General features: G+C 40.1%; 2 protein-coding genes across 4 annotated transcripts in view; one reads left to right on the plus strand and one right to left on the minus strand.

Annotated features, from left to right (window-relative positions):
• ANAPC10 (anaphase promoting complex subunit 10) overlaps positions 1-750 on the minus strand; it is a 141,839-nt gene extending 141,089 nt beyond the window's left edge. Inside the window, exon 1 of one of the 2 annotated variants that reach the window (XM_030948146.1) lies at positions 583-750. The gene's annotated coding sequence lies outside the window, so the exon portion shown is untranslated. The remainder of the gene's footprint in view (positions 1-582) is intronic. The other variant, XM_030948143.1, reaches the window with a different exon arrangement.
• Positions 70-18,048, plus strand: ABCE1 (ATP binding cassette subfamily E member 1). Of its 2 annotated transcripts, none has more exons than XM_030948140.1 (18): positions 70-215; positions 7,167-7,334; positions 7,642-7,727; positions 8,219-8,316; positions 8,707-8,824; positions 10,668-10,805; positions 10,950-11,019; positions 12,080-12,176; positions 13,138-13,227; positions 13,822-13,943; positions 14,589-14,810; positions 15,244-15,303; positions 15,388-15,446; positions 15,621-15,731; positions 15,821-15,963; positions 16,060-16,182; positions 17,157-17,268; positions 17,510-18,048. In XM_030948140.1, the coding sequence occupies exons 2-18, from the start codon at positions 7,232-7,234 to the stop codon at positions 17,555-17,557; spliced, it is 1,800 nt and encodes a 599-aa protein (XP_030804000.1). In that variant the 5' UTR covers positions 70-215; positions 7,167-7,231; the 3' UTR covers positions 17,558-18,048. The 2 variants fall into 2 exon arrangements, with proteins under 2 accessions (XP_030804000.1, XP_030803999.1); XM_030948139.1 differs by lacking the exon at positions 70-215 and adding an exon at positions 853-1,006.
• The last annotated feature ends 2,536 nt before the right edge of the window (positions 18,049-20,584 follow it).

The following is a 20,584-nucleotide window of genomic DNA, read 5'->3' on the forward strand; positions in this document are numbered from 1 at the left end:
GCGCCGGGGCCGCCCCTCACACGGCGCCATGGGCGGGGCGGGGCTGGTGGGAGCGCAGCGTCCCGGCTCCTCCGGTGTGGGAACGAGCCTGGGACGTGCTCCGTGCTGGGCATGGAACCCGAGTTCCCGAGGTGGCTCCTGGCAATGCATTCCCACGGGAAGGAAAGCGCGTAGTCCCAGTGTTTCAGATGCAGATGACGCGCTGCCCAGGGCAGGTAAAGGCCAGCAAGACCTGTGTGTCGTGGCACCCCTTGTTGTGGGAGCAATCCGTGGGCACGATCACTATTGGGGGTGGTATCCTTAGTGAGGTGATGGGCTCCCAAAGAGAGTGACAGTTCTTCCCGATGGGTGTGAAAGCACGTAGCCCCTGTTCCAGGTGCCGAGGACACGCTGCCCGGGGTAGGGAAAGGTCAGCGGGACCGTTCTATCTTGGTACCTTTCGCGTTGTATCAATCCCAGGGTGTATCCGATATTGGAGCTCGGTTCCTAATGCCAAAACCACGGTCGTGAAAAGGAATGGAACACCTTTCCTTGAGAAGAGAAGCACCGGTCTAACTGTTGCTGCTGCCCGTCACCACCTACCCGGCAGAGGCAGAGGCCAGGGAGACCTTTCTGTCCCGGGAACGCGCCGTGCCGGCCCGGGAGCTCCCCTCAGAGCGCGGGCGCCCCGACCCGCCCCGGGAGGCTGCGCTCCCTACGCACGGCCGCGCTCTAGGTCTCCATGGTGAGGAGGACCGCCCTTCCCTCCCCTGCCGTCCCTGGCGAGGGCCGCCCTTCCCTTTCCTTCCCTTCCTTTCCTCCCCTCTTCTCCGTGGCGCGCGCCAGGCCCCGCCCCCCGGGCCCGACGGCCATCTTGGCCGGGTGGCGGCGGCGGCGCGAGCACGTTGCGCGCGCGGCCCCGCGCGCGGGATCACCGGACGCCGTTTCCCGGCCGCGGCGCGAGGGCACCGCGCGCGCTCCCACCCCTCCTGCCCCCGGCCTCGCCGCACCCCCCTCACAGCTCCCGGTAAGCAGCGCCAGGGGGGAATTCCCACCTTCCCGCACCGGAATGGAGGCGATGGGGAAGGGGCCCCGCTCCTCATGGTGTGCTGCCGGCCTGGGCTCGGCCTGGGCGGCGGCCTCGCCCGTAGCACCGTGGGAGAAGGGTCGGCTCGACCGCGCCCCGCCCAGGCCTCAGGGCCGGAGGCTCCCGGGGATCGGGGCTCGCTGCCGGCATGGGCACGGCCCGGGCCGGCACTGCCTGCACACGCGGCACGTCATCCCCCACGCCTCGGGTTTTGTGGCTGCCGGGGTCAGAGCGCCGGCCGTGCTGCTGCTCCCGGCCGCGGGTATGGCTTCCTGTGGATGCAGCGCGGGATCCTCGCCTGGCGGCGGTGGCCTGGCTCTGGGAAAGGGAATGCCGGCCTTTTGCTCCTATGAAAACTGGGAACTTCCTCCTCGGGCTGGGGGGAAGGCCGTATTTTGCCTTCTTTTGAGGGAAGCTGATATCCACGTGGGTGCTTGTGGGGCGATGAGGAGACCAAGCCTTCCTGCAGGTGCGATAAGATAGCGGGGTAAGGCTGTTTTCTGCGAGGTATGTCTAAAAACAAAAGAAGAAACAGGCAGGGCTTTTCTCAAGGACCATGGTGGTGTTTCCTGCCTGGAATGCACTTGGATACTTCACCTGCAAGTTCCTGTGACAGTTTTCACGCCCTAATTTAAGTTTCCCTGCTGTGGTTCCTTCCATAAACTGCAGTCCTAAACCAGTGGTCATGAAATACTTTCATTAGATTGCTAATTTATGGGTTCGTTCTCAAGCGCATTTCACTTCATGTTAAGGGGAAATGTTAAAGAATGAGTGATAATTAATACTGCTCAGCACAAGCTAAACACACCCACTCGTTCTGCAGCGTCAGTATACTTGACCATATGCTTTCATGTTAATGTATTTTCTTATTCATGACGTGTCTTATGAGTAACATAATGATTTAATATAGTAGGGAAATCTGGGGCATGTCTAAACATTTTTTACATTGCCTCAGTTTCTAAAACAAATGTGAAAACCTTAAGCATAGACTAGTTCTTGTATCATTTACTATTGTTTCTGCTTTGATACTTACAGATGTGGTGATCTCCCATATGCAGTTAGAAAATCTCTTTTACCTTTAATTTCAATTTTCTTTGGGTATTCTAGTTCTTGGCTTTATTGTTCTTGTTATGGTGTGACTGTATGTAGTCCATTGGCAGTGGAATTGAGAGACAGTTCTCAATTGCTTGTTTTCAATGGCAGCTGGAAATGCTGCTCATCCTCCCTTCTTTCCACAGCATTTCTCTCTGAGGTCTGATGCACTGTAATTTTATGAAGTGTTCACTGGTTTTTTGCGAAGTAACCAAAGCATGACAGGATTCTGAACCCAGGCCTTGCCTTCACGTCTTTCATGGAATGGTCTCTGGTTCTGTTTCAGTCTTCATTTACTTTTAATGTTTAAATTTTTCTTTGTTTAAGCCTGAATAATTTAGTGCAATTACAAATTCTTCTCAGTCATAATTGCCTTGACTTAGTAAATTACAATTTAGCTCTAATGCATGAGAAAGAAATAAATATTATTAATGCAAGCACATTGCACATGTTCTACAGATTGTACATTGCTGTTGCCTTCTGTGACAGATAGCAAGGTCTGCATGTGGGCAGTTTTGGTTTTTTCTTGTAATCTGGTGTATCAGGGTGTGCAGCAGCTGTATCAGACAGCCTAAGAATGCTGACTTAGGAGGCTTGTGATAACATGTTTGGTGACTTATTTTTAGACATGTTTCATTTTTTGTATTCAATTACATAATTGAACGTAATGGGGCAGCTTTTGGCTTTAATGAATGATACTGACAGGGCCTTTACAACATTTTCTTTTTTCTCTAGCCAGCAGTTTTTAGTCATTCTCTCCTTCCTTCACCTGTGTTGTCAGCCTATGCTGGGAAGATTTTCTGCTGCCACACCATCATCATTCAATAAGTAAAATAGCTCTTTACCCTTGTAGTTAGTTGCAAATTAGTATTTTCATACTCTGTTCTTTATTCTGTTCTTCTTCATATGGAAAGGAGAAGCACAGTCATGAAGTCAAATGCTTCTGAGTACCAGTTTCTCCTGCCCCTGAAGTGCTGACTGCACTGCTCAGTTACTGGTGTGCTGTGCTGTAACATTGCTGATCTGTGTTCAGTCTCCTGAGAGTTCTACATCTGTTCTTTGCAGTCAGACCATCCTATTCCATATGTTAATTAAAATGCCACTCAGCTAACTGGATGTAAATATGTAACTTGAGTTCAGTCTGGTTTGGACAGTTTGTTTATTTGTTTCTGAGTTCTAAGTAGATATTATTATTTTCTTTTCTGGACAGTTGTCATTGTAGATATCAGCACAGTCCTGGAAATACTACAGAAGTTCCAGGAGTCACTTTTTTTTTTTCTGAAAATGTTTAAGACCACGAGAGAGTTTTGGATAAACTGACCTTCTGTCACATAGATGGGAGCAGAGTGGGAGGAGTGTGTGGTGTGTGTTTTCATGCTGCTTCATTACTTACTTCTGTTTCCCCCCTGCCACCATGTACTCTAATAAATGCTTAGTGTGCATACTTAATTTACCGACCCCTTCAAAACTGTTCACCACAGACTGGGCATTTTCCTGTAAGTTAGAATTAACTGTAGGTTAGAATGGAACTTATGTGGGCATTTTCCCAAGTAAGTTAGAATTAGAAAAATACCCAAACTTGAGCTGTTTCATTGCTTACCAACCACAGTCTGATTCAGCAGCGAGTGTAAACTTCAGTCTGATTATCCCGCCAAGACTGTGGAAAGCTTGCTGAGGAGCTTGGCAAGAATTGCTTGTTTCAATCCATGTTTGCCTTGGTGTCTGGGAGCAGCCCTGTCCCGCTCTCCTGCTGTGGAGCTGCAGGCTAAACCCCGCTGGAGGGTGGTGGCTGAGGGGGGATGGCCGGGCTGAGCTTCGAGCAGGGTTTGGGGGCTGGGGAAGGTGGCCTGCTGAGCCACAGCAGCTTTGGTTCTGGGGCAGCCCACAGGATTGGTTCACTGCTGCCTGCAGCTCAGGTGGGAGATCCACAGTGCCCTGTCTGCTCTGGCCTTGGAGAAGGGGCCACTTGGCACTTCCCTTGGGAAAACAGAGAGGGAATGATTTGCCCCCAAATACTCTCTGCACTGTAAACTGCAGGATTTTAGTGAAAGGCACTGGGCTGTCTTCCCAAGGAATGGATCTTTATTTGAAGTAACGACAACATCCAGTATCTGTCCCCAAGAAAACTACCCTGACTAAAGCACCTTTATAGTCTTCAAAATAAGGCTTTCAGTTTGTTGTTTCCTGATGTATTAAAGTGAGAACTGCAGAGTCATTATTCCATGCCTGTTTGCCTGGTCTATGGATGCAATTTCAATGTTCAGCCCTACTTTGTCAGTCTGGTCTGACAACACAGAACTGTTGAATCACTTTTAATTTTTTTTCTTATATTCAGTCATTTATTTGAAAACATCAACTGTGTTAATAAGACTTTCTGGCTTAGGAAATTTAAAATAGTAAAGAAAAAAAAAAGAAATGTAAGTAAAAACTGCCACAATATGGTTGTCAGTGTAATAGTTATATCCATTTATAGGTGATGAAGAATATCTTTTGACATTAGTTTTAATGTCATTTGGAAACTGAATAAAGGAACAAGACTACAACTTTTTAAAGGAACCACTTAAAATATTTGTACTTATGGTAATAATGGATTTAAGGATACAATAACATCAGCTTTTCTGACCTTTGCTGTTGGATGTCCATCTTCCAGATACTGCAGTAGCAGCTGGAGGATTCCTTCCAACTGAAGTTTAAAGAAGGGTAGAATTTAACATGATAAATGTGCCATACACCCATTTTATTCTTGCTTCCTTCATGAGTCTGCAAGTCACAACCTTTCTTCCTCCAATAGCCATATGTAGTAAATACAATCTGTAAACCACTGCAGGATGCTTTGGTCTAGTGAAGCAAAGATGAGCTGGACATCCAAAAAAACCCTCCCTTAATTAGAAATGTTGGAATCCTTTGGATGCAGCTGCACCTTTGCACTGTGTGGAAACCTGAAGTATTTCCAGACTCCTTCCCAGTTATATCATTGAACTACTGATACTGCATTTAAATTATTTTGAACATGCATCATCTGTAGGGCTGCCATCCCTTTATTTAGTGAGATGGAAATGCTTTGTACTTTATGGCATTTATTTTTACAAAAAAAAAAAAAAGTCATTTGCAATATCTTAAAATCTTCCAAGGGCCTCATAAGTCAGTCGTCTTTGTTGTTCTGGAGCTGGAGGGAGTTGTCCTTAGGTGTGTCTTGTTCATAGGAAGATAAAAGTCATTATTAATGTTATTTTCATTATTATGAGTGAATATAGTAAAGGAAATAGAAATGTACTTTAAGACACATTACACCTTTTTTTGTCTATCAAGAATTAAATTTAAAGTTCTCTGCCCTTCCCTTCATTTGCTGCAGCTGTACAAAGTCCCATTACAATCCAGTGCTTGTCAATGTACATTCCAAAGAACAAAGAGGGGCTTATAGAGAGGAATACAAGTCATAATTTCACTTCTTTGCATGCATTTATTTGTGATTTCAGGAATATTTAATCATCTTGTACTCCACAGAATTATAGAGTTTTTTTATGTTGGAAAAGACCTCCAAGATTATCGAGTCCAGCCATTAATGCAGCGCTGGCTCCTACCCAGTGTCCCTGAGGGCCACCTCTACATGTCTTTTAAATACCTCCAGGGATGGTGACTCAACCACTTCCCTGAGCTGCCTGTTGCAATGCATGTTCACCTTTCAGCAAAGATAGTTTTCCTGACATCCAATCTAAACCTCCCCTGGTGAGATCTGAGGCTGTTTCCTCTTGTCCTGTGTTGTGTTATTTTGAAGAAGAGCCCGACCCCCCTCCTGTCTATACCCTCCTTACAGGCAGGTGTAGAGAGTGAGGGGGGCTCTCTTGAGCCTCCCTTGCTGGACTAAACATCCACAGCTCCCCCAGCTGTTCCTCAGAGCGGTGCTCCAGACCCTTCCCCAGCTCCACTGCCCTTCCTGGGCTCGCTCCAGCCCCTCAGTGACTTTCTTTAGTGAGGGCCCAGAGCAGGACACAGCACTCAAGGTGTGCCCCCCACCAAGTCCAGGGGGGCAATCCCTGCCCTGTTCCTGCTGGCCATACTGCTGCTGATCCAGGCCAGGATGCCACTGGCCGCCTTGGCCACCTGGGCACTGCTGGCTTGTGTTCAGTCACTGTCACCAGCCACCCCCAGGTCCTTTTCCACCAGGCAATTTTCCTTATACTCTTCCCCAGCCTGTGGCCTGCCTGGGGTGGCTGTGACCCAAGGGCAGGACCCAGCACTTGGCCTTACTGATCCTTATGATCCCCATGGATCCAGCTTGGCTAGATCCCTTTGCAGAGCCTTTCTATATTCTTTATAAAGAATTTTACTTATTTTTATTTAAATCTATTCTAGGCATTGATACCATATTAGGAGATGCAGAAGGTAACTGTAGTTATTCAGATACTAATGAAACTCAAGATTTAAGAATCAAGCATCATCATGAATGTCTGCTCACATTGCCTGGTTTACTTTTTATACTCAGTTAAAAAATTTTCACTTTGAAAACTGGTTTACATTCTACACTGTTTTAATCCTTTAATACAGAATATTGGCATACAGTTTGTAAATGTACATTCAATTATATCCTTGGAGTAATAGTTGTAGTCACAATTTGACAATGTGAACAAGGGTGCTTTACACCAGGCAACTTGTAAAACTATAATTTGGAGCTGTATAGATTCTTATGTTCTTACTACAGTGTGCTTTTTGGAAACAAATCCATTTTCAGATAAGTCATGATTTTATTTTTACACTGGAAAAATAGTAATGGGATAGAAAGATGATGTTAAAAATTTGTGCAGTTATCTACACATCAGTACCCTTGTTGTTTCTATCTCTAACTTTGGTGTTTGCCATGTTGCTTAAAGGAGGAAAAAAAAATTTTTGCATTTTTCATCTCTGCACTCCACTAGCAATAACTTAGGTTAGATATGTCTGTTATCTGTGCTGTCAGTAACCTGGTCTCTTATGGGTTTTTTTTTTTTTTTTTTTTTTTTTTTTCTTTAAGGTCTGGAAGACTCCCACTACTCCTTCTTGTAATTGGTGTATGTGTTTAACCCTAAATTGTGCATTATGGCCGACAAATTAACAAGAATTGCTATAGTCAACCATGACAAATGTAAGCCAAAGAAATGTCGTCAGGAATGCAAGAAGAGTTGTCCTGTGGTTCGAATGGGTAAGAGATACAATATAACAAAGTTTTGAAGCAATTGGAGCCCTTTTAAATCAGTTCTACTCCATAGAATGAGCTTTTTATAACTAATGGATTTTTGTGTATCATACAAGCTTTTTTTTCATAAAGCCTTTAGAAATATCACTAAAAGCATGAACAATTCTTAGTAATAATGACACTTTTCAAGCCTTTGGATAATCTGAAGCTTCTGTGAACGTTCATCAGTTACAAGTTCCTCTGTGAAATTTAGTAGGCAGGAATTCTGATTCACCAGAAACTGGACTAATCTTATCTTAATTTTTTTCACCAGGAAAACTTTGCATAGAAGTTACATCACAGAACAAAATAGCATGGATTTCAGAAACACTTTGTATTGGTTGTGGTATTTGCATCAAGGTAAAAATTAAAGTGCTTTATTTAAAGTGCTAAATTTTCCTTATTTTGTTCTTATATTTAGCAATGCCTACTGTAACTTCAAAAAGCAGTTTTCTTTCCTGGATTACTGTTTATAGAAAGTGAAGAACTGTGTCACTTGACTGAACTGGTTGGGTTGCAAGGTGTGGGTTTTGTTTGTGGCTTTGCTTTTGCTTGGCTTTGTTTGGGTTTTTTGTTTGTGTCTGTAGACACCTAGCAGCAGAAAGATGTTTTTTGTGAAAGGTGTAGAATATATGCAGTGTGCCTTATTTGTATTGTAGACTGACAGTCTAAACTGCAGACTACTAATTTGAAACATATGGTACAGAACTTCTGTGGCAGGTTGACCATGTAATGTAAATTTGGTAGAGGTCCATTTAAAAATATAAATGCACAGCTGGGTGCAGTACAAAACATAGGCTTTTGTTAATAAATTGTGTGCACTAATAATCTATAATTTATTTCAATTCCAGAAATGTCCTTTTGGAGCCTTGTCAATTGTTAACTTACCTAGCAACCTGGAGAAAGAAACAACACATAGATACTGTGCCAATGCCTTCAAACTTCACAGGTATTTTATTTTTCAAATATCAAAGAGACAAAAAAATCCAAGTTTTTGATAGTGTAAACATAGTGCATGCCAAAGTGTTCTTGGTTCTTACCCCAGGAGCTTCCTTTTAGAATGTTAGTTACATTTTTCTTATTAAAAAGTATTATAATGAAATAAATTAGTGTTAGGGATTATTTTACAGAGCCCCTATTTAAAAACAGACTGCCCTTAAGTATTTCTTATGCTCTTCTATTTTTAAGGGATTTGATATGATTTGGGTTAGATATTTGCAAGTTAACAAATGCTGTAGAAATCAGAAGGTCTTAAAATGGGTTGCAGCATTTACTTGCCCACTAAGTGTTGGTGTGTGATGACGTAAGTGTAACACAAACTTATCAATGTTTTGTACAGGTTGCCTATCCCTCGTCCAGGTGAAGTACTGGGTTTGGTTGGAACCAATGGTATTGGAAAATCAACTGCCTTGAAAATTTTAGCAGGAAAACAGAAGCCAAATCTTGGAAAATATGATGTATGTATCAGCAATAAAAAAGAGTTAGCATTTTAGATAGCTGTTGATTTTTTTGGACTGAAAGTTTGTATCTGTGAATGTGATAGATTTGTGGGGTTGTTGGCACTTTGATATTGACAGCCAGTGACCTACTGCACACAGGACCAATAGTAGAAGGTTATTGCTAATAATTTGCCATCTTGCAAATTGTGTATATCTCTCAAGAAAGATAAGGGTACTAATTGTGATTGTATCATAAAGATAAAAATCAGAGGTAGGTTTCTTGAAGTTGCACTTATGGGCCTGTTTTTTTTTTTATACCAGTCTTTAAAAAAATCAGGTTTTTCTCCCTACATAATTTACCTGTTCCCATCAGGGATTTCCATATTCCAAGTATTGGAGTTTCTTCTAAGTTACCTTTGCTTTTACCTGAACAGCTTAAGTGTCTATGAGCACTTACTGTGTATCCTTGGGATCTCAGGTATTTTTATCTTTGATTCTTTTGAGGAAGATTTCTCATAAAGTATGTTGTTATTGTAAGTTGTGGTTGAAGGTATTTCCCACTGTACACTTGAATACTGAGCTCTGAAAAATCCTTAGTTTCTTCATGTTGCTAGTTAGTTAGAAATAAGACTTTTTGAGAACGAGACTTAAAACTTGTATTCTGCTGGTATTCATGGGAATTCATAATCCATTTTCCTATGTGTTTGCTCCAAGTCAAACTGCAGCCAGTGAGCAAAATATTTTACAAGGGCTTTTTTACCTAGCACTACTCCAAAGAGTGAATACATTGGAGAAAGGACATAAATAATAACTATTAGGACTCCTCTTACCAGTATTTCAGATGTTACTTTCTTACCTTCTGATTGCATGGGGACAGTTGAATTCTGATGCACACTTTTGTCCTTCAGGAAGCACTTGTAAGAACAAGTGTGTTGATACTTTCTTCAGCAGTTTCTTTACCTGAAAGAGTAATGTTTTAATAAACTGTTCAGTCGTGGTTGCTACCTAAAGCTCCAAGGAAATAGTAATTTCCCAGCTACATTTTACGTTCTCTTTCAAGTTTGGTTTATATTATTTTGTGGACTTCTTGTTTCAGGTGGTAGTATTGCAGAAATAGCAAAACTTTTGACTTTCTGAATGTGTACTTAATTGAATTACCATGCTTCCAAAATCAGACTTTGCTATGAAGGAGCCATATCAGTATGACCACAGAAACACGTGGTATGAATTGAATCTTCCATGTTGCTTCTGCTCTAAAACTGATGAAGCATTTCCTCTGTGTATTTGCTTGGTTTGGAAATACGACTCTGTCAGTCTGATCCATACTGTTCATCATCAAAGTAATTAACTCAGCACCCCTCAGAGTAGTACAGTGTGCAAGGGGGAACTTTTTCCTGGGTGATTGCTGTGAACAGTTTTATTTTCACTTTGTCGTTTTTCCTTTCTTTTTTTTTCTTCTGTTTCCTTGGAAATGTTTGCTAGAAGCAGAGAAGATTACCAGATTTGTTACATCTTCTGTGCTAGTTCATGCTTTTATCATTCCAGTCCTTTTTCTTTGGATTAGCTATATCAAATAGCTAATAAGTGTGGTTACAATTAATCCATGCTGTCATTTTCCCCATGAAGTTGTTTCAGTTCAGTAGCTTCTTAGCTGTGCAAATTTAATTTTTTTTTTAAGATTAGTGAAACCTGGAAAAAGAAGATCTCTCTAAACTTTGTTTTTAGAATGCTTTTGCAGATTTTTTTGGTGTGTTCTCTTACAAGCATATTCTCTTTGCCTTACTGATTGGAATTTGAAATTAGGGTTCCTTACTATGTTTTTTAATGGTATAAGTAAACCCAGGCTTTAATTTTGTCACAGGATCCACCTGACTGGCAAGAAATTTTGACTTACTTCCGAGGATCTGAATTACAGAATTATTTTACCAAGATCCTGGAAGATGACCTTAAAGCTATAATTAAACCTCAGTACGTGGACCAGATACCTAAAGCTGCAAAGGTGAGAAATTTCATGAGTTAATAGAAAGCTGGGACCTTCTTCTGTAGTACTTCTTCTGTGTTTAAAGGTTTTATTTAGCAGCCTCATTCAGAACTGTTTGAAATTTTTAATGTTAGTTGAGATTTTTTATTATTTATCACGCAGGGAACAGTGGGATCAATTCTGGACAGGAAGGATGAAACTAAGACACAAACTGTTGTGTGTCAGCAGCTTGGTAAGTAATTTTGTACGGTCAAATTTTAAAGCATTTGAGAAGTTCATATTTACTGGAACAATCAAGTTACCATAATATGATGGAGCATGTACATTATACCAACTCAAAGAGAGAAAAAGTGCTTTAGTGTAAAGCCTAGGGCATGCTGTAATATAAATAACACAAATAATACTTTCTGGTGGCAAACTAGTTGGTACATTCTAGTTAACAGAATCTCATGCAGTTTCTGTTTCATAGTATTGTCATTTTTAAATCTGGAAAAATCCCACTTAACATCTGCTGCTCTTGCTTGCTCACAAATGTGGCAAAGTCTGAGCATCCCCCTTTCTACACTGCATGTAAAAAATGTTATCTTAATATTCCACACTCCCCCAAAGCTTGTATGTATCTAATTTTAGTGGGAGTAACACTGACTTCTGAGATTAATACAATTAATAAGAACATCTGCATAGTCCAGCCCTAGTAATGTTTTGTAGGTGTTTTGTATTTAGTTGTTACTAAATTTAGTTGTTGCTAAATTCACAGTGGGATTGGTTTTGGTAGAACTGGGTAGTGAAGGTGGGGCTGCCATTGTGCCACCAAGAATGTGGTCTTTGAGTCCCACTTAATTTATTAATGACCCAACCTATTATTGAAATGTGTTCGTTAAGCTGCTTAGAAAATACCTGCTTCACCCATCTCCTGTAAGGTTTGAGGGACTTGATTTTCCTGAAAATCAGAACTCTCCAGGCAAGCCTGACAAGAAGCACTTTCAGAACTGGTATAGTCTCTTTTTAGGGCCAGAATCTTCACCAGTGTGGTCGAAAAAGAAATAGAAATACAATTCTTCTGCACGACAGGAAGCAGCCATGCAGCTAATGCTGCAGAGAAATTATAGCTTGCTATGACTTAGTATTAGCAGTATGATACTGATGCTGTATAATGTGAAAGCTTATTCTCCTTTTGTTTTCTTTCCCTCTCTGTAGAATGTTTGCTATGTTTATACGTGTTTCTGTAGGTAATAAAAATATGGATTGTTCTGTTGGTTATCACATACCTAAAATTAATCACTTATTTGCAGACTTAACACATCTGAAAGAAAGAAATGTTGAGGACCTTTCAGGAGGAGAACTTCAGAGATTTGCTTGTGCAGTTGTTTGCATTCAGAAGGCTGATATGTATGTTAAATTTACTTCTGTTACACATTGCTTCTAATAATCTGTCTCAGAATATGGTCCTCAAATTTACACTTATTCTTAACAATAATATTTTGTATGAAATAGTGAGGAATATTTAAAAATTATTAAATAATGTTTTAAAATTATTTTAATTAAAAATGGCTTGAAAGCCATTTTTACTTCATGTTTAATCTCTGGATTCTGTATGCTTTCATTAATTGAGTGGAAATAGCTGATTTCAGAAGGCAGTGTTAAATTTCAGTATCCCAACCTCGTAAGCTCTCCATAATCCCGCCTAAATGTATCCTGTTGGACAGCACACCTCCCTTAGCCTCTCTGAATGAGAAAGGTACAGCTGCTTCCCCACCTCTTAGAACTTGAGTCCCTCCTCTCCTGTCTTGCAAGCAGGAAATTACTGTCTAATCTTTGTTGTTTCCTGACTCCTTGGGACCAAGAAAGCAAGATCAGAAGAGTTACAGGGTTTTGGGTGTTTTGCTTTCGTGAATTTTTGGTTGGTTGGTTTTGTTTGCTTGGGTTGCTGTTTTTTGGTTGGTTGGTGTGAATTTCAAGTGGGTTTCGTTGTTCAGTTTTCTCTTTTTGGAAAATGTCCTTCTTCCAGTCTTCTAAAGTATTTTTGCACTTTTTAGTTCATTTAGTTAAATTAAGGTAACTTAAATTTAAGTTAGTGCATGGGAATGCTAACTGCTGATTGTTGTAACTTTTGATAACTTTGATAACTTTGTCAGAACTTTTGGGAAAGTAATACTTAACTCACTTCCATGTGGCAGTCTACAGAGAATAAAGGCAGGTGTGCGCAATTCTCATTTTTTGTCTCCCTTTCTCAGTATAAATAATGATTCTTTTTTATTTCCATTTACTTAATGGTTGTAATGTTAATATTATGTTTGAATAAGTAGAAAGCTTGCATTCACTAAGACTTCACTCTTCCTTTTGGGATTAGCTTCATGTTTGATGAACCTTCCAGCTACTTGGATGTCAAGCAGCGCTTGAAGGCTGCCATTACTATCCGGTCCCTCATAAACCCTGACAGGTAAATGCAAGCTTCAGATGTTTCACCAGACTGTAATAATGCATGACTGCTTACAGAGGGAAGAAGCATCCAGTCCATCCCCTTAGAAGTGCTCACTCCTCAGTATGGTACACTAACAGATGTTTCAGATATTCCAAGTCTGTAATATTCTATTCTTTTGCATTTTGGAAACTTATTTCCTATAGTTTCTTGTCTCATTTCAAAATTCTGTAATAAGGATAGGAAAACATTGGTGGTTACTTTTCACCTCAATGTTGCTGTTTCATCCCTTTCTCACAAAGATTTTTATTTTCTTTAAATGTGCTAAATATTTTTCACTCAAATCAATCATCATCCTTCCACTTAATGTACATAAAGAAGCTGCCAGTTCATGCTGAAGATGGACTTTAAATTTATCATTCACGAGTTTTTGACAGTTTAAAAAATGCTGGTGAGAGATTTGAACTGTTTTCCTTTTTTAGTATAAAGTGAAGAAACCATATTAAGTAAAAGTCATGTTGATAGCTCTTGTTTGTGCAAGACTAGAGTAAGAAAAAAAGAAAAAAAATGATTTGCATTGAGGTAAAAAAGCATCCCTCTGGCTTTGTTTTTCAGGTACATTATTGTTGTAGAGCATGATCTAAGTGTATTAGATTATCTCTCTGACTTTATCTGCTGCCTGTATGGTGTGCCAAGTGCTTATGGTGTTGTTACCATGCCTTTCAGCGTAAGAGAAGGTAATTCTTGCCATATTTCTCTTTTTAAACTTTCCCAAGAAAAGACAGCAAAATGCCAGTTGGCTGCTATATTAACATGTGCTCATACTGTCACAGTTCAGCAATGAAAAAACTGTGTGATTTTTTGCAGAATTTCTGTGTTACATGATACTTAATTTGTAACTCAACCAAAAAGCCTTCATTTTCACTTGCTATGGACATAATTTTGATACTTGCAGGTGTTTTGTAAACAGTGGAGTTACACAAAAGACCCTGTAAGTAGTAGAGAAAGGGCAGGAGAGAGGTTGCACAGTGCACAGGTATGTAGAGTTCAAGTGAATTGACCCCACTTGTAGTACTGAGACTCAGTAAAAACTGGCTTTGAGAGAGTGGGCCCAACAGCAGGAGCTCCTTTAAACCCCACACACATCCCTAACAGTGGCTTTTCAGGAAGAGCTGCTCCAGCCATTCTGTAGTTTAGTAAGGCTCTTCTTCATTCAGTTTGGAATGTGCACACCTTAAAAGAGGAGGTCTTGTTGCTTCTTTTAAAGCATTAAAAATCCAGCATTCTCATTATCAGAGTGGAATTTGCAGCCAGGAATTGAAATTCATCTTGTTTTACTTTGTAGCAGACCTTTCTAATGATCTTTTTTCCTCCCATCATAGGCATAAATATTTTCCTAGATGGCTATGTTCCAACAGAAAATCTAAGGTTTCGAGATGCATCTCTCGTATTTAAAGTAGCCGAGACAGCTAATGAAGAAGAGGTTAAAAAGATGTGCATGTACAAATATCCAGGAATGAAAAAAAAGATGGGAGAGTTTGAACTATCCATAGTAGCTGGAGAATTCACCGATTCTGAAATTATGGTGATGTTAGGGGAAAACGGTAAGTGCGATTTTTGTTGGAAACTACTTCTCCAGCCCTGAATATGCTCCTAAAGCTCTTCTTCACTTTGGGAGCCAGGCTTCACAATTACTGGGTTTGAGTCAGGTTGAGCTGCTTGTTGCCTAATGAAGATATCACAGCATGAGCCCCCTGAGTAGGAAGAATGTAAAGTTACTGAGTGTTAACAGTGCCACCGTGTTGTGTTTGTTACCTACCTGGTTTTAAAAACTTAGGTGGCAGTTTTAAGGTGTCTCTGCCATTTGAAAAAGCAAGTAGTAGCAAGTGCTGGAAGATAATATAGGAATTCTCAAAGCAGTATAATTTTAAAACATATTCTTTAGTAAATAGTCTTAGTTGTTGTATCAACGACTTGTTAGATGTCTAAATTACTAAAAAGTGATTAATGTGTAACTTGTATTTTATTTTATTTTAGGAACTGGCAAAACAACATTTATCCGAATGCTTGCAGGAAGACTTACACCTGATGAAGGAGGTAATGTGTTACACCCAAGATGAAACCTATTTTAAGGATACTGGAAATTCTCTTGTTTACATTATTAATTTTGTCTTTTTATAGGTGAGGTCCCAGTCCTAAATGTCAGCTACAAACCACAGAAAATCAGCCCTAAATCTACGGTACATTTCACCCTTATTTATTAAGTATCATGTTTGCTACAAAACACATATAGAAATTATTTTATGCCTATTTTGTATCTGTATCTATTTAGATAGATTTTTTTGTTATTATTCTGTTTCTGCTTGTTTTCTTGTGGTGCATAAAACTGAATGGCAACATTTTCCTTTTGCTAGGGAAGTGTGCGTCAGCTGCTGCACGAGAAGATCAGAGATGCCTATACACACCCCCAGTTTGTAACTGACGTGATGAAACCTCTTCAGATAGAAAACATCATTGACCAGGAGGTATTAATTGCTTGAATCAACATCCTCATTGTCTTAACTCTCAGCCTGTACCTGAACTAAGCCTGGCCTTGTTTCCCCTGCCCCACCAGGTTCAGACGCTGTCTGGTGGTGAGTTGCAGCGTGTGGCGTTAGCGCTTTGTCTGGGTAAACCTGCAGATGTGTATCTGATTGATGAGCCCTCAGCTTACCTGGACTCTGAACAGCGTCTGATGGCTGCCAGAGTCATTAAACGGTGAGTGCACGTGCTGGGCAAGGAGCCAAACTTTGCAGTAGTATTACAATGAATTCACATTACTGTCTCTTCTTTTCTTCTTTCCCCTCATTTCAGTTTCATTCTCCATGCTAAAAAAACAGCTTTTGTGGTAGAACATGATTTTATCATGGCTACATATCTTGCTGATCGTGTGATTGTTTTTGATGGCATTCCTTCCAAGAACACACTGGCAAACAGGTAAGAGATTCGTTGGGATTACTAAGCAAGATTGTCATCCCTGCCTGTGGAAATTAAAGCTGCATCCAGGATTGTCCTGAGGGTTCTGACTTTGTTTTGGATCATGGAATAGAAAATGGGATTGATCCTTACCTACAGGCTGCCTAAACCAGAGTTGGGGCAGGGTTGAGGAACATAACCAAACCCTCTAAAACTAGACCAGCCTTAAGCAATTGCATGATGGCTAAATAACAATCAGAAGAGATCAAGGAATGAAAAAAGTACCAACTGTAAACAAGCCTTATGAAAATAACTTTCAGATGCATTAGAAGAAAGCAGTGTACTAATGGTACCTGTATGCAGATGTAGTGAAGGGCAAGTCTTGATGCCAGCATGCAGTGTGCATTGCTTTACTCTTTCAGAGCTGTCCCTTTTGATGTCTACTCTTATTTCTGTAAATAATTTCATATAGATTACAGAGACTTTTTGATGAGCAGCCTTATCAGAAAACAGGCTTTTAGAACAGTGAGTACTTGGCACAAGCTAGATGAAGTAAACACACTGGTCTGCCATGGCAATCCCCTGCTACCCTGGTTTTGTTGGTATTCCTTCCAAGAACACACATGCTGAAATTCACAAATCACAATCATTAATGGATATTGAGAAAGTTATGTTACAATCTTTGCTAGATTTTACTTATGGTGCAAGTGTTGGGTTTTTGTTTCCTTGAGTGTAAGTGTACCAGCACACACATGTAAATACAAAATAAAAAGAAAAAGGTCACAGCTGGAAGCCACAATGAGACACTACTCTCATCTTTCAGCAGCATCTGAGATAGGGCTTGACTAAAAATGTAGCATGTCATGGTATGTCAAATACAGCTCACATTTGCATTTCCAGACCTGAGCGAGCTCAGGATGGAGATCAAAGTTGCCTGTAATCATATGATATAAAACTTCTGAAAATATAGCTAAAATATTCTTCTGTCTCAACAGTCCACAGACTCTCTTGGCTGGAATGAATAAGTTTTTATCTCAGCTTGAAATCACTTTTAGAAGAGACCCCAACAATTACAGACCAAGAATAAATAAACTCAATTCCATCAAGGTAAGAGAGGAGCACCTTTGCAGTACAGGAGCTATGATTGTTTGATACAAAGCCAGATTTTAAAATATGGAACAAAATGAGGATTGACAGGGTAGTTCTGCTGTGCTGGAAAAACAGCATATGAAACTAGTAAGAGTAATAAGGGAAGCAGAAAGGAGTTTTAGATAAGTGTCTTTTATTTCAGTTATGTTTAAGTCTGCCAAAGACTTCAAGTAATGGTGACCTTTTTTCTCTTCCCAAGGATGTGGAACAGAAGAAGAGTGGAAACTACTTCTTCCTGGATGACTAAATATTGAATCCCAGCATCTTTTTAACTGGCATCTAGACATGCATTGGAATCTAAACAGCTGTGATGAGATGGCTCAGATCAGGTTTTAGAACAATTAATCTTTTGGAGCTTAAAATCTCTTGCTGCATTTAACATCTGAGATAGTAGCAGTAAACATCCTAGTCTGAGTAAAACTGCCACTTTCTATATTTTGGTGACACAGCCCTATTTTCAGTGTAATAATTTCAAAATAGACCACCTTGAAATTGTGCAAATGGGTCTCCTGATTTTTCAAAATTTAAGGAAGGTTTTCAATTCAATATATCCTACTCATGTACCAAGTACTGACTGAACTTCCTCATTTTAAAATAAATCTTTGGAGCTGTTTTCTGTATAAGAGGGAAGTTTACTAAGAATGTCATGCTGCAAGAGTGACTCTTTTAAAAAGGTTGAATCTCTCTGGCTGAGGGTTTCAAAAATAAAATACCCACATAACTTGTGACACTGCAGAATTTTTTCAATTACTAATTCAGAAGTGTGTATATTTATATAATGTCACACACCCTTTTCTCACACTGAAGGTAGCTACACCTTTTTTTAATCATCTGTCCCTATGCATGTTCTCAGACCTAGTGAGATGAAAATAATCAGTGAAATAATCCTAAAGAATATAAACATTCTTTCCATCTATCCAACTCACTCTTCCATGAAGTTTTTATAAGGCTAAGATGCAGGAATTACTTTTTCCTAAAGTAAAAAGCTTTGATCCTTACTATGACAAAAAAGAAAAAAATTAAAGACGCCTTTTTAAAAACTTACTTCCCTTTGCAATAAGGTCCTTCAGGGAACCAGTAGGAAAATTCAAATATTCCTACTTACTCAAGCAGACATTCAAAAAACAACTTTCAGCTATGTGTCTTAAAAGGACAGAAGGGTATTTTCCATTCAACAGTTCTCTGCCTTCATTGGCATGTGAAAAACAAGATGAGAAAACATGGCTTTGTTCCTTGTTTACATTTTTGCCTCAGAAGTTACAGAAAGGAGTGGAGGTAATTTGTGGGGTTTTGCCATTCTGTGTGTTAGTAACATGGCTATTTCATAACCTTGGGAGTACTGAGCACTATATACACACTGCCTCCCTCTGTAACAGCAGTGCACCTGTACTACAGCAGCAGAGGGACTCTGAAGAAGTGCAGGTACTGAGTACAGCCCTACACACCTGCACTGGTCAGACAAAAACTTCCAAAGGCTGACTAAACTTGTTCTCCTCTGCACAGCTCAACTCCCTTTGGACTGGAGTTGTGCAATCTTCTCCGAATCAGTTGTGATAAGGTAAAGATGTGGTTCAGCTGTGTGTCACACAGCTGAATATTACATGTATTAACAGGAGGATCCTGCAATTCAAACATTTTGCCACAGGCCAGAGGTTGGGCCAATCAGTCTACTACCACTCCTTCAGCAAGAGAGGAAACCAGACTTACTTGATCAGCATCAGAGAAAATACACCTACCCCTTCCAGTCCTTCACTGTCCTAGAGAAGCAAGGCAGTGTAGGCCCAGGTGAAAGAAGTTGTTTTTTAAATGCAAATTCTAAAAGCACATCCCTCCCAGTTACTGCCATGCCTCTCTTTCCCAGTGTTTCCCAACAGATTTCTGTAAGGAAGTGTTACTGGCTTCATTCTTCTAACAAAGCTTGTGATAAACTACCTGCTCTAGGACAGAATGATTTGTTCAGTGACTGCTGCAAAATTTGTGGTGGAGCTAGAGTTTAAAATTCACCAGTAAACTCAACATGCAGCCTTCTTTATGATTTTGAAAGGAGTTGAAATAAACAGAGAATCCCAATTGTAACAACAGTTAAATGCTTCAGTGCTTGCTTCGTTCTCCACCTGAAAAAGTGAAGATTGCTTCTTTTGAAATCCTGAATGAAAAAGTATTTAGATTAAAAAAAGAAAAACCAAAAAGCCTCCAGCATGACCCTACGAACAAAAACTCCAAATTCAGTTTATGGCTTCTTTTTGTTTGCTGCCTGCCATACGCTGGTCATCATTCTACTGCTTACTACAACTGGCCCTGTAAGAACAACATTTCATTTAATGCCATTGCTACAGGTTTCAATACATACATATAATTTAGAAAGCAAGTGAAAAGACAAAACGTTTATTTTAATTAGGGTTTTATACATAGCATGCATCTGAAAACAAACTCTTTATCATGTAACTATCACTCTGGTATCTGCACCAAGGGTGTACAATCTCAGACACAATGAATGGGTACCGTCACCTACACTACTGTATACAGAGATATAAAAATATACACAACAGTTCAATTTTACAGAGCAACAGAGCTGAGTGAATACTGTGCACACTGCACTCTCCGAGCCTGGACAGCTGAACATCCAGACTGCAAAGGCAACAGGAACACTGCGGAGATCATAACTGGGCTCAGAAGAAACAGCATCAGAACTCTGACACAGTGTAAAAATATAAGGCAGAAGCCACTTTCTTCTGAATTGTAGGGAAGAGCAGAGCACACTGGGACTCTCCATTCTTGCTTTTAAAAGTAGTTCCAGCAAGGAGTTGTACATGCAAAACATCAACAGTGCAACAACAAAAGAATACTGAACAGTAGCTCAATCGTACAAACTTAAAAAAATGTAACATGTACTTTATGCATCTCCTCACAAAATATCTAGGATTTGTCAGTGCATTAGTGTTAAAGTGGCATTAAAAAAACTTCTGCTATTATAACAGATGCAGAATTATTTTGGAAATGCATAGCATCTACATTTTTATTGTCTTTGTAATTATTCAGTTGGCATAGGCACCATTCTAGTCACACCAGCATTAAGAATTCTTGGTGGAAACAGCCATTCTTATCAGTTCATACACAGGTATTCTTGACCGCTTGTCTTGATTTTGATTTCAACAAATAAATGCTTTTTAAAATTCAAAAATATACCCTATGATTATGAAAAGAACTATATACAACATACCTAAGACACAGGGTTAGCTGGCTGCCATACGTGTAACACACAAGAGAAACATTC

The sequence above is a fragment of the Camarhynchus parvulus genome, chromosome 4 (assembly GCF_901933205.1).
Source record: "Camarhynchus parvulus chromosome 4, STF_HiC, whole genome shotgun sequence".
Classification (NCBI taxonomy): domain Eukaryota; kingdom Metazoa; phylum Chordata; class Aves; order Passeriformes; family Thraupidae; genus Camarhynchus; species Camarhynchus parvulus.